This window comes from Stegodyphus dumicola, chromosome X2, assembly GCF_044657685.1.
Source record: "Stegodyphus dumicola isolate Sdum_Otavi_A_Nest chromosome X2, ASM4465768v1".
Lineage (NCBI taxonomy): Eukaryota > Metazoa > Arthropoda > Arachnida > Araneae > Eresidae > Stegodyphus > Stegodyphus dumicola.
Window position 1 is genome coordinate 14,284,122 of NC_140781.1, and position 14,657 is coordinate 14,298,778.

The following is a 14,657-nucleotide window of genomic DNA, read 5'->3' on the forward strand; positions in this document are numbered from 1 at the left end:
TTAAACAATTAATAATTCTGAATTTATAAGTTTCTTGAGTAATTTTAATGTTATTTCATAATTCATTTGTAATACTTTTAATGATGTTTTACATGTTTATAGTATCATCATAATGAATAAGCAATTTGTTGAATCTGCAACAAATTATAAATGCTTATAAGGTCTATATTATTGTGAGGTAATGCAAAATTTTTATTCACCGAATCTGAAATTGAATTCTCATCTTTATATTTAAATTATGTAACGCTGAAGAATTTTATGGCCATACTTCATAACTAATAATTCCGATATAGTTATACAATGCTAAATGCCAGCTATCTTGTAAGAGATTTTTATTTGCTGTTGTATTTTAGCATCTGACAGCCATCAGCCAGTAGTTGCATTGATTTGTTTGTCAGGACCTACCATTTTTATCAAAGTTTATTTTGTTGTCCTATATTTTGTTACTTTTTGAGTTTATTAAATTTTTTAAGCCCATTTTACAATGAGTAAACAACTACATTTAATAGAATTTCAAGAATATGTAAAAGAAACATTTTGGTTCTATAAGGGGTGTTCAAATGAAAAGATACGAAACGTCATAACAACCAAACCAGTTGAAATTTCAATATGCCACTTTGGCACAATATAATGAGACATCTAAGGACGTGAATGCAGTATCCGACATGGTCGTGCACATGCGCAAGCGCCCACACATGAAGACAGTGAAGGAGACAGTTGTGTGTTCCGTCCAATTTATGCGGCAGTGCATGTGATAACATCCTGGCGTTCACAATGCAAAATTCAGCAATTGAGGAGCAGCGAGATGTTATCAGACTTCTGAATGTGGAAGGGGTTAAACTGGCTGATATTCATCACCAGATAGTGGCTGTATACGGAGAAGAATTGGCACTCCACTTTCTCACAGACTTGCTGGACACACAGACTGCTCCATATACAGCTACCATCCGGTGATGAATATCAGCCAGTTTATCCCCTGCTACAGTCAGAAATCTGATAACATCTCGCTGATCCTAAATCACCAGATTTTGCATTGTGAATGCGAAGATGTCATCACACACACTGCCACATCAATTGGATGGAACACACAACTGCCTGCTTCACTCTGGCCTCATGTGCAGGTGCTTGTGCACAACTGTGCTGGATACTGCATTCGTGTCCTTAGATGTATCACTATGTTACGTAAAAGTGGCATATTCAAATTTCAACCAGTTTGGTTTCTGCAACATTTCATACTTTTTTATTTAAAGACCCTTTATACACTTCCAAAAGTTAAACCACCGAGAGAAAAATGCTAATTTCCAGAAGCCAATCAGAATTGAAAAGGATGCAATTCACTGCAGAGGTAGATGGAAGTATGTAAATATGTTAGGTAACAGCTAATCGCGCTTTCATGTCAAGAAATATTCAAAAAAGGCAGTCTTATAAGTCAGCTTTATGAAGGGTTACAGAAGTTGATTGTAAGTGCTGAAAAAAGGTGTTTAAAACTTTTGTACAATTTTTTTTCAAGACGTGTGTTTCTATAACTTCCAGAAGACAAATGAAAGATTCCGAGCGCTGTCTTGCTGTGGGGCGCATTGAAGCAGGACAGTTGATCACAGATGTTGCTCTTTTCTTCGGCGTTCATCATTCTGTAATTTCATTTTTATGGAAACAATTCCAAACCACACAGGCAGTTGCCCAAAGACCCGTGGCCTGTCGCCCAAGGGTTACAACCCCCACAGAAGATCAATACTGCTATTTGTAGCCATGCAGAATCGCAGAGAGACCTCCCCATGTGTGACATCTATGGTTACAGCGTCCGTTGGTAAGCCGATATCTGCAGCTACTGTTCGCCGAAGATTACATAGGAGTGGACTGTATGCCCAGGTACCTCGAGTTTATGTTCCTCTATCCGTCCAATCAAGAGGGACACGATAACAGTGGTGTCGGGAACATGTCAACTGGAATGTGTCTGACTGGGGCAATGTCATGTTTACTGATGAGTCAAGATTTGCTCTGGAGCCAGATGACAAGCGTATAAGGATATGGCATGAACAATGAACACACAATCAGTCCCAAAAAATCACGCATTCTGAGGTGGAAGCATTATGGTGTGGGGAGGGATTTCATTAGGATACCGCACCGGCCTGCGCATCTTTAAACGGGGTTCTTTGACGGCTGTCCGGTATCGAGATTAAGTCCTAGAACCCATTGTGAGAATGTACACTGCAGCAGTTGGCCCTACTTTTCTTTTAATGGACAATAACGCACGTCCCCATAGAGCTGACATCGTCGATGACTACCTGGAGAACGAAGGGATTGTGCGTATGGCCGTGACCTTCAAGAGGGAGAAGGCCATGACACTTTGGAAACATGGTGGAGCTTTCCGTCCGATGTTGTCTTCGTAAAGTCATCTGGATTTTTAAATTTTTGTCGGAAATATAACTTTATCATGTTGCTTAGTTAATTAAAATAGCTGAAAGAAAGAAGGCTATATACTTTATTTTCTTTAGCTTTTTTACAGATATTTTAATTAACTTTGCGCATAAATAGAATTGAGAGAACTGAAGAACAAACGAACATTTTACAAAAATTTAAACGCTGATTGAAAATTGCTACTGTCATGATAAATTGGAAAGGGGTTCGTAAGATAATAATTAATATTTTACCTAGGCTCAAGTATTAATTTATTTGCATTTCAGAACAAAATATACAACCATCAACTTCTATATCTCCAACATATGTAAATGAAATACTATATAAATTAGCTAATAAATGTGATAAAAATATTTCGTACAAGAAACGAACCTAAATCTTATAACAAAAAAGGCCTTCCAACATTCATGTTTGAAATCAGATAACCTAACAAACAACATAGACAAATTAAAAATATTAAAAAAAAATATTTGAAATATTTTAAAATAGTGGATGTTGGCATATTTGGTGTATGTGGCGATATTTAAAAAAACACAAACTATGCAGTGTTTGAAAGTTTCCAGAAAAAAGTAACAGAATTACTATTTCCAATTAATAAAAAATCCTTTAGAGTTTTTTAAATAGCAAGCTGTTAAAAGTACAATAATTTGTAGCAATGCTGATGATTTTTAACATTTCTTTCGATTACATGTAAATATACGTATACACTTGTTTTAGACAATGGCAGATTCTCATGGCAATTTTATTCATTTTTTCAAATCAATAACATTCCTTTGGATACTTTCCCTTGAATACTGCGCAGAAATGATTTGAATAATATACACAATAGTAAGAACTGCACATTTAAATCTGCTCTTCGTTAAATAGCACACAACAAAAAGTTTTTTTTCCATTTAATCATGAATTTTATTGCTATCACAAGCATGTACAAAAATTAACAATGAAAATAGAATGTATTCAAATGTAATAATTAAAAAACATAACTTGCAACACTCGTATTTATACCAAGAGATATATTACGAATTCCAAGAGAAAAATAACAGAACTGCAATTTGCACTTAATGTAAAATTTAATGTTTTTTTAAATATTATATGATTAAAAATCCAATAATTATGAATTACAATATTTAGTAGCAATGCTGATGTTTCTTAACACCATTTCTTTCAATCATATGCAGGTGTATATACATATTTTTAGTTTCTAAATTTTAGGATAATGGGAATTACGATTATCATTTACATGCTTTTTATTATTTTTTATTGCCAGTTGTGTAGGTTATTTGTTAGGTTATCTCATTTCAAATATGAATGTTGGAAGGCTTTTTTGTTATAAGATTTAGGTATGTTTCTTGTACGAAATATTTTTATCACATTTATTAGCTAATTTATATAGTATTTCATTTACATACATTGGAGATATAGAAGTTGATGGTTATATATTTTGTTCTGAAATGCAAATAAATTAATACTTGAGCCTAGGTAAAATATTAATTATTATCTTAAGAACTCCTTCCCAATTTATCATGACAGTGGCAATTTTCAATCAGCGTTTAAATTTTTGTAAAATGTTCATTTGTTCTTCAGTTCTCTCAATTCTATTTATGCACAAAGTTAATTAAAATATCTGCAAAAAGCCTAAAAAGCTAAAGAAAATAATGTATATAGCCTTCTTTCTTTCAGCTAATGCAATTAACTAAGCAACATGATAAAGTTATATTTCCGACGAAAATTTAAAAATCCAGATGACTTCCCGATGACAACATCGGACGGAAAACTCCGCCATGTTTCCAAAGTGTCATGGCCTTCTCCCTCTCGAAAGTCATGGTATGGCGTGGCCAGCATATTCACCCAACCTTAACCCCCTAATGCCCATGGTAGTCCAAAGTGTCATGGCCTTCTCCCTCTCGAAGGTCATGGTATGGCGTGGCCAGCATATTCACCCAACCTTAACCCCCTAATGCCCATGGTAGCATATTTGCTACCATATATTAAACAACACGTTTTTATACCAGGTATGCCATGAAATGTAATTTTTATGTCATAAATTTATAGACTGAACCTTTCTCATGTATTAGCAAATTTTAGGCATAGATAGCTGCATCAGCTTAAGGGGGGGGGAATTAGAAGAAGCATGGATGCAGCAAACAATGCAAGCACCTTTTTAGACGTAAGTTCTTTGTTTATTTCACTAAAATTTTTTTAATAAAACAGTTAATAATTCTATTTATATAAAGAGCTAGTGTATCACACAGTATAAAATAACTTTTACAAAATTATTGTTTTTAATACTAAAATGTATTTTTAAAATCATGGTAGCAAATCTGCTACCATGGGCATTCATGTATCTAAGCCTAGCAGTTCTATGAAGAAAATATGTTTTTACATTGAAATTAGCTCATGATCTTTAATCTTTGTAATGTTACAGATAATATTATCCTTAAATACGAATTATGGATTTAAATTTTATTAGTTTAAATTTTTACATTTTTCAATTTAAGAAATATTTTAAGATATATATTTTCCTGTGAAAAAGTCTCTAGGAAAATTCATTTTGAGATTTAAATTGAAAAATAAATTTAATCCTCTATTAAACCTCAAGTTCTTTTTAATATATTTGCACTTTATTTACTGAATAAAATTAAAAAAAAATAATTAAATAAAATATAATAGTAATTTAATAAAATTTTCAAAATTTTGAATAAAGTTTTGAATTTTTTTTTTTCAGCCATGCACTTCAGGTCTCTTTTTCCGCAGAGTAAGATGAAGAAATGTGTTTAAAAAACTAGAAGATGCCATAGCATATATGAATAGTTTGGAAAGTGATTTATCCGATATATCCGATGACGACTCTGATGATGAATATATCCCTACACAATCGTCTGATATCTTCCATGAAGGAAGCTCAGATGATAAAGACCAAGATCATATTGAAGATGTAGAAAATGACCAAAATGCATCAAATATTGAAGAAAGTGTCTATCTACGTAAGAGCTATAAAAATTTAAAATTCTCTGGAGGAAAAAAGAACCTAATCTTATGCCTTCATCACATGATGATAACTTTCCTGATCCTACAGAACCTCTTCCATCTTGCATATTTTCAGACTGTCTTATCAACAGATATGATAAAATTATTAGTTGAATAAACAAATCTGTATAGTGCTCAACAAACAGGAACTTTTCTTATGGTGATGACAAATGAAATAGAGCAAGTAATTGGAATGATTATCAGAATGGGATTAGTCCATACACCTCATATTAGAAAATATTGAGAAGCGGGAATAAAGTATGAACCAAATTGCAGAAGTAATGTCTAGAAACAGATTTGAAAAAATCTTAAGACTTTTGTATATTGCGAATAATTCAAACTGATAATGATGTTAGAAGTCACAAATGCTGGAAAGTGTGACCGTGGTTGTCTAGACTTAGAGAACACATGCTATCCGTTCCAGGTGAGACCAAGCAGTATATTGATGAAACAATTCCATTTCGTGGAACAATCTATATCAAACAATATAAGCCTAAAAAACCTCATATCAAACGGGGTTTAAAAATATGGATCCAGTGTGGAAAATCAGGCATTTGTTATGATTTTGATGTTTACATTGGAAAATCTGAAGGTTACTATTGAGATCAAACTGCCTACGCATTAGGTCTAGGAGCATGTGTTGTGATGCAGTTATGAAGTACTCTTACTATCTTTGCAGATAACGTTTTCTCTGGAATCCCATTAGTATGTGAATTATCCAAGAAAAATATAGGATTTGTTGGGACTTTGAGAGAAAACAGGCTAATGAAATGTAAATTAAAGAACGAGAAGGAATTGAAAAAAGAAGTCAGAGGATCCATTGATTATTCTGTAGCATCTGTAAAGAATGCAGATATCATAGCTGTAAATATAAATATTGTAACTTTAAATATTTGTTTTTATATTATTTATTACTTTTAGGACCAAAGAACTGATTGTGTGCATCACTGGCCAGCATAATAATTCCATACGGGAAAGATGCCACATATGCTCTAAAGGAATATTTACTCAAGTTAAATGTGACAAATGTGAAAAATATCTTTTAACAAGGCCAGAAACTGTTTTAGAGCTTATCATTTGTAAATAACTGTACATAAACTAAACGAAATTTTAAAAAAATGTGTTTGAAAATCACTTGATTTGTACCCTAATCTGCCTATCGTAGCATATTTGCTACCATTAAAAAAACATTAATATTTTTTTCACAATTTTTCACCACGTTTGCTTTATTTCACCTAAAATAACATTCTTTTAACTAACAAATAATTTTTTGTTTGGAAATTTCTTGTAGTGGGCATTAGAGGATTAATCCCATTGAAAATCTCTGGGATGCTCTCGGTCGTGCTGTATCTTCATGTTTCCCATCTAATTGAAAGCATGGTCACAAGGTGTAAACTTTGTATACAGATGAGGGAGGATCACATACCCTATTAATGTTTAGATTGAACATTTATATTTGATCAAATTTTAAAAGCTTAAAGGTTTTATTGGGAATTCCTCGGCGACTCTGTTCCTGGCCCTTCCAGATGTTTTAATTCTTTGATTGTGTTATGTGTTCGTATGCTTGTTTATTGTGAGCTGTCTGTTTGTTTGTTGTTCTTCTTCCTTCTCTTTTTAGTTGTTATTAACAAAGCATTTTCCTGAGTTAGTTATGTTCTTCTCACTTTCCTTTAGTATGGGTGATATTCAGCTTTGTGACCTTTTATTGTAAGTTTACTTTATTTTTGGTTTCTTTAGATTAATGTTTTTCGTTGCCCGGACTCATGCTTTGGTCTCTCGGAACATTTCAATCTCACCTTTGGCTTTATGAGCAGATCTATATCAACCTTCTATCTTTAGGTTGTTCCGGCTCTTTATTATGTGAGGAGCCTCGGATAGCTGGTAGCCGTTGTTTTGGTTCTCATTTTGGGGGAAGACCTATACACGATCATACGGTCTTTAATAAGACTAGGTGGATCGGTCTCTCCTCGTATTTCACCCTATTAATGTCCTTTTCTTTCATTTTATGCTGTTTATTTTCACTTTAAAAATAATTCTGTTTAAGTCTCCAATATGTCATTATCTGATAACTTACCAAAATTTAATATTGTTTTCATTTCTGTATACAATTATTGATTTTGTTTTATGCATAAATATATATGCTACTTTCCTGCAGAATTTTGTGTAAATCAAAGCAGTATTTGTTGATTTTTTTGCATTTTACATTTTCATGCTTAACTTTTGGAAGTGAGTGTATATTGAACACGACACTTTTTACAATAAACTAAAAAGGACTAAAAATCACATATGATATTCAAACAAGGATTTCAAGAACTATGAAATATTACAATTATTTCAAGAACTGAAATTAACAACTGAAAAATTTATGATCATTTTTATATTTTGAGGGGGGAGGGAATATATTACAAACTTTTAAAACTACACTGAAAATTTTAGTAAGAATATGAAGCTGGCAATCATTCATAAAAATGTTATAGTCAAACTATTATAATTATTTAAAAAATTATTTACATCCAATTTTATGATTTTTCTAACATTACATTCATTTTCACTCAATGCTCTAATGATTTTTTTCTAAGAAGGCATTTCTGACACCATATCTTTTCCTCTTTAAAAGGGGGGAGGGAATATGTACGATAAAAAATATGTACATCAGACTTATAACTTAAATTAACAGTAGTCCCTTAATTCTTCATTTTAATTTGTATATCTCTTCTCTGTTTTGAAAGTAGATTATTATAGACAATTGTCTATAATAATTTTGCTGGACTGCCATCTCTACATTAATCCATTTCATGCTTTCTTAGGTAATCCTGCTACAATGCAAAGAGCTCTTGTCCAATCAGCTTAATGAAACCTTTGACCACATATGTCATGCTTTACTGAAAGCACACTCCTTTTCTTACTTCACTTTGCTAACTGCTGCCCATTGTCCATTGTTTGAAAACATAAGATACAGAAAATTGCAAGGGTGCATATCATAACCATAAGGATGTGTGTATCGATATTGCACCTCTAGAATTGCTTTATCCAACAATAAAATTATGTTAAATTCGGCCATATATGCTTGTAAATGTCATCCTATGTATCTATACAGCTATTTTCTAATCATCATGCTATTTACAGAATTTATTACATGCATACGTTGTTTCTGCACAGAATATTTTTACAGATTTTTCTTATCTTTCCATATGCTGATATGTATATTAACTTTTCTGAAAATTCCTTTGTTTAAAAAATTTAATGTTAATAAATTTTGCAAAGATCTACCTGTTTATAACTTTCAGTCTGTGATTTTTTCTAGAAAGTAAATTTTTTAAAAATGTTTTTTCTCAGCAAAGAGTTTATTTTTGTCTCTAAATCTTGCTTAATTTTCATTTTGTTTTTAATCTTAGAATAACAATATCATTTTAAACACCTGTAACACTTTTCTTTAGTAGAAACAACACGTTCAATCCCAAGCCCCATTTAAATGTTTTAAAAAGTTCAGGCATGGATCAACAACTATGTTGGTAACCGAAATCTCACATACTGATGTTGGAAATGGGCTCGTTCCACGAATCCCTTTGCTGAATGGCTGTACACATTTCAGATCTTTCAACTTAAAGAACTTCGCAGAGTGATATTAAAAACAAATAAATAAAGAAAGACACCTCATGAGTATTTCTTGTGTAGGGATGCTTTCTGTGTGTCCCTTAATGTTTAACAATGGGATTTGGTGTGGATTTACAAGTCACATTGAATTTATGTTTCAATGGGGATTCAGAAGCTGCTAGATGCAGATTTTGTAATATGTTAATGAATACTTACATTTTTGACAAATGGATACACAGATAATTTGAACTTCATAAAATTTTTAGAAAACATAAAAGCAAAACTTCAGATTACATTAAAAATGAATGAAACTGAATACCTTCAATTTAAAACTCGTACTCAAAATTTAAATATTTCACATTACTATTTGCAAAAATAAAGTATGATCTAGGTACTCTAGTAGAGAAACTTGGGTCATATTTTCTACAACAGACAACATTAGATACCTATACTATTTACTGAATTTGAATTAGTGCATGGACACAAAGTTTCAGATGACTATTCAGACAAAACATTACAATGAATAGTTACATACTCATGTAGAAGTTTTCAGTCATTTTGAAGCCCGAAACATGAAAAATCATCTATATCCTTGTTGGGATTTGATAGTTGGTACTGCTAATAACTTAACCAACCTTGAAAGCACATACAGTCGAATGTGATAATTCTTTGCATTCTTAATCACTTAAAAACTACCCCAGTGGAGAATGAGAGTCAGGCAACCAAATCCAATTTATGATGACTTATCACCCCCTACATTTTGGTTTGAGCACCACAGGAGTGATTACCAGGCCTTTTTAAAACAGAAAACAAGAGAAAGTAATTGTTGTCCTCAATAAAATTCTAATCATAAATCTTCCAATGTGATAATAATTGACATTCTCCCTATTTAATTCTTATTCATATTCCTTAGACACAAAGCATTCAAAGAAATTATTTCATAGTTAATCAACTTTCTATGTGTCTTAATACCTATCCCTATACAGTTAAAATTACACTGTTTCTCAAATGCATGAGTGTATTAAAAATAACATTTTGACGCCATTTACGACTGATTCTATATTTTGTTCACATTTCTACTACACATTCAAAAAACTAAATCTCTTATATTTAAGAACCAGATCTACTTTACTTGTATGTGGAAGCAATTCAAAGCATTTCACTATGCATTCTGAATGAAAACTGCACTTTCACATCAAATAATAAGTAGGGTGAGAAAGAATTATGAGAAATCTGTGTAAGATTTCTAATGTTAGCACATTAAGAAATGCAGTGCTGAAGTGACGCAATTACTGTTAAATCTTTCTATGAATTATTAACTATACCTGGTTGCTACTCCAGACGAGTTCATATTTATTCTTCTTGTAGTAGCTTGTCTCTGATGGGATAAAAATGTCTGACCAATGCCACCTTGACTGAGACGTTCTTCAGCAACTCTCTTTTGTAGCTGAGCACCCTAGAATTAAGTAAGTGTAATTTATAGTAATAATAAGCAGCTAAACACTCACAAAGGACATTGACAGACCGTCAGAATACACTTCTGGGCACCCAAAATGCAATATGAAGAACAAGATATATTTCAGCAATTATACATAGTATCAATGTTGATTAATCTAAAATATAGCCTCCTTTAAGGTAAGGAAGATGAGAAAATTAGTAATGAGTATTGCCTCTACATTTGTCAATAACCATTGCTACACATCACAGCATTGAAAGAGGCTTTGGACGTGTTGTTGGGGAATAGCAGCTCATGCTGCCTCCACAAATAGCTGAAGTTCATCTGGTGTATCCACAGGTGTGGCATGCAGGGCTAGCCATTCTCCAATCATTGATCAGACATGTCCGATGAGTGACAGATCTGGAGAACGGTTAGTTCTGCATAAAATACAATATAGTGAGCTAAGGAGAAAGCTTTAACATTGACTACAACATCCTGTTGAAATGTGGCTGCAGACAAGCCCTGAAGGTAAGAAATGAGAAATGCTGCAAAACCTCAGAGATATAGAGCTGGCTGCAAGCGTGGGAATAATATGTATTAGGTAGGTGCGAGAGTGGAATCCAATAACATCCCACACCATAACATCAGGTGTAGGATCAGTATCATGATGCATAACACAACAGTTGAGCAACCTCTCTCCATAGTACCTTCAAACTCTAATTTGATCATCATGGTACTGCAAGCAAAAACATAATTCGTCTGAAAATGCGATGCTATGATATTTGGATGTCCATCTCTGCTGTTCAGTGCACCACTACTAACACAAACACCTGTGTATTAAAAGTAAACCAAGCAATAGACGCCTAGCGAGCGGTTCATTGTACTGTAAACAATGTCGAACTGTTCGTGCATACACAGTAAACCAAGCAATGGATGCCTAGCGAACGGTTCATTGTACTGTAAACAATGTCGAACTGTTCGTGCATACACTGATTGAGGCATTAAAACTGTTCCATCAGTGCCATGCACACAGTATGGCTGTCTTCTCATTAAGTGATGCAACAAGGCATCCTAGTTGTTCACTTCTGCATCTACTACTTAAATATTTGCACAGTTATTGCTTGGCTACATTCAACATAGCTGATTTCCCGGAAATATAATCCACAATACCTATATGCAATAATTCTGCCCAGTCAAACTCAGAAACCTACTGTGACAAGGTCACATTGAATTAATTATTTACTACGTTATGGCAATATTTAGATATTTGCATCAGATTCCATTGGCGACAGTTCCCTTTTTTTGCCAACTTGTGTTGTAAGGTGAGGAACAGACTTCATCAGATAACTGTTGTAAGCGCAGGAAAGTCTTGCGTCAGACAACTAGCGTCTTCACTTCTGTTTGCCTGGGTAGCTGAAAGTATTTTGCGATTGGTTGCCTTCTGACGGATTTTTTTCATTCGCGGCAAAACTTAACTGTGGAACCTTATAAAAGGCGGTAATTTTTGTCCACCAGGGAGAGAGGAGGAGAAAGAGATTGTGAAGGTGCGAGATGGAGATGCTGCATGGAGAAAGTTACTGTTCGCTGGTTCACTAGCCAGATTAAAGAATATAAAACTCTGAATAATTGGAATGATAAAGTTGCAGTATTATATCTGAAAAGTAAACTTGTTGGTGCAGCACAGCAGTTCTTTGCAGAATCGCCTGCATGTCAAAATGTGACTTACCTCGACGAGGCTTGTGAAAAACTGATAAACTTCTTTTCGAAGAATGCTAACCCTTCATCTAATTTAATTGCTTTCCAGACCATTCTGCTGTTACCTGGTGAATCAATCAAAAGTCTTGCTCATCGCATTGAAACTTTGGCTCCTGCTACATACAACCATGTTCAAAATAGCAAAGCATTGAACCAAATAAAATCTTTGCAGTTTCTAGCTGCTTTACCAAAAGAACTCAAAGAAAAATTAATTAGTGAATCTACAGATAATTTTGATCAGCTTATGAATTTTGCTCAGCAACATCATTCTAATTTGTAAAATCTGAAAATAATGCAAACACATTCCATTGCTCTGAATAGCAAAGATGATGCTATTGAGAGTTTAAAAAGTCAAGTTGAAAACCTCAGTCTTCAAATTGCATTACGGAATGAAAAATGTCAATTTTGTAATTTAGATAAGCATCACTTAAATCAATGTAATGCTGTTTTGTCTTTACGGACAAGTAATCCCACACAAGCTCAGGATACAAATGACCACTATGTCAATTGGATGCAAGAAACTCCCATATATCCTCCATATCCACTTCCATGCTTATACTGTCATAAATTTGGACATTCAATATCACTATGTTGTGCGTATTTGGCGATGTGTAGCCCTCGCCAGAACCAGGTTAGAAGTTCGAGTAACTATGTTAGCAGTCGTCCTAGTCTTACTAGACCACAATTCTATAGCAATAATATGCGACAAGGTGATAACTCAAATGTTAACAGATTTCCATCTTATGGTCAGAGACTAAATTATTATAATCAGCCAAGATACAGTACACCTTTAAAACGCAAGGGGAGTTCACAAGTAGGTGGTGATGTGACCTCTAATGTCTCAACCAAGTCACCAAAAACCAAGTATCATATTAGCAAAGAATCGAAGAGTATTGAAACATATTTAAATAAGCAAGTGATAATCAGTGGTAAACCCTCGAGTTCTATCAAAAGAGTTTTTGCAACAATTTCATGTCAAAAGTAAAAGTAATTGTTTACCTATTGTGCATATAAATAATGTCTTTTCTGATTGTACTCTTCCTTTGATTCATGTAACATTTGGTAAAAATTTGTGCACTTTATTACTTGATTCAGGAAGTTCTGTGTCATTGTTATCAAAAGCTGTATTTGATACAATTACATTTTTCAGCCTGTGCAGAAATATCATTTAAGATAAACAAGCAGCATTTTAAACATGCTTTTTATGCATCTGATGCTTTTCAACCAAATTTTCATGGAATTTTAGGTTATGACTTTTTATCCAAACATGATGTCTTAATATGTTCTAAAAGTGCAGTTGCAAAATTTAATAATTTTGATGTACCTCTAATTAATATGTCTAATGTAAAAAATGATAATTGTAATCTGGTATCTTCAGAATGTTATGCAATTTTGAAACACAAAATAATGTTAGATCCTGGGAATCGACAATTGCACACTTAAGAGTCAATAGTCCTCATGCTAATAACCAACCTGTCCTTTTTCAACCAACTGTAAGTAAACACAATATTGAATTGTATCCAGTGACCCACACTCTAAATGACAATTCCTTCATTACTGTCATCAAAAATATTGGTTCGAACAGTGTTCATATTAACAAAAATCAGAAGCTAGGTCAAGTCACATCTGACATTGAATTTGTTGAGACTATACCTGATTCTGTAAATTCGGATACTCTTCAAAATGAGTATCGCAATCTCATAACTCCATCAAAAGAGGTTTTAAAAATAAGGAAACAAGAATTGTTACCGACTTTGATCTTAACCATCTTTCTCCTTAACAAAGGCAGTGTTTATTGGATGTAATTATGCAGCTTTTTCCAAATCTTTAAAATCACTTGGCTGCACTGATAGGGTAACCCCACAAATTTGTTTTAGATCTTCGAATCCCATTAGGACCCTCCCTTTTGAAATTCCTTATTCATTGCAATCTCAAGTAAAAGAAGATTTTCAGGAACTGCAGGAAGCTGGCTTAATTCATCGAAATGTTGCTGAATGGGCTTGTCCCATGCTGTTAGTAAAAAAGAAGCGAGATCCCAAATACCCTAATAATCCACCCAAATATCACATGGCTCTTGATTTAAGATTGCTTAATTCTATTATTGAACATTCAACATATCCTCTTCCAAAGATTTCAACGCTTATAAACAACATCTCCACTTACAAATACTATTCAGTACTCGACTTAAAAAATGCTTATTAGCAAATTAAACTTCCCAATCACTTGCAGTATGTGTTAACATTTACTACACCTTTTGGATCCTTTGCTAATAGAAGGCTAGTTTTTGGCTTAAAGACTGCCACCAGTACTTTTCAAGCTTTAGTGGATACGCTTATTGATGAACTAAAAATGGATGACATCATAGGTGTGTATGCATATCAGGATGATATAGTAATAGGTGCTTCTGACTTTGATGGTATAATGA

The 14,657-nt window shown here is 33.3% G+C and overlaps 1 protein-coding gene across 3 annotated transcripts in view; it reads right to left on the minus strand.

The window, feature by feature from the left end:
* hook (hook microtubule tethering protein) overlaps positions 1–14,657 on the minus strand; it is a 227,166-nt gene that overhangs the window by 23,693 nt on the left and 188,816 nt on the right. For all 3 annotated transcript variants that reach the window (XM_085809576.1, XM_085809575.1, XM_085809577.1), the window contains one exon: positions 10,365–10,495. In XM_085809576.1, the coding sequence (XP_085665702.1) occupies positions 10,365–10,495 (131 nt within the window). The remainder of the gene's footprint in view (positions 1–10,364; positions 10,496–14,657) is intronic.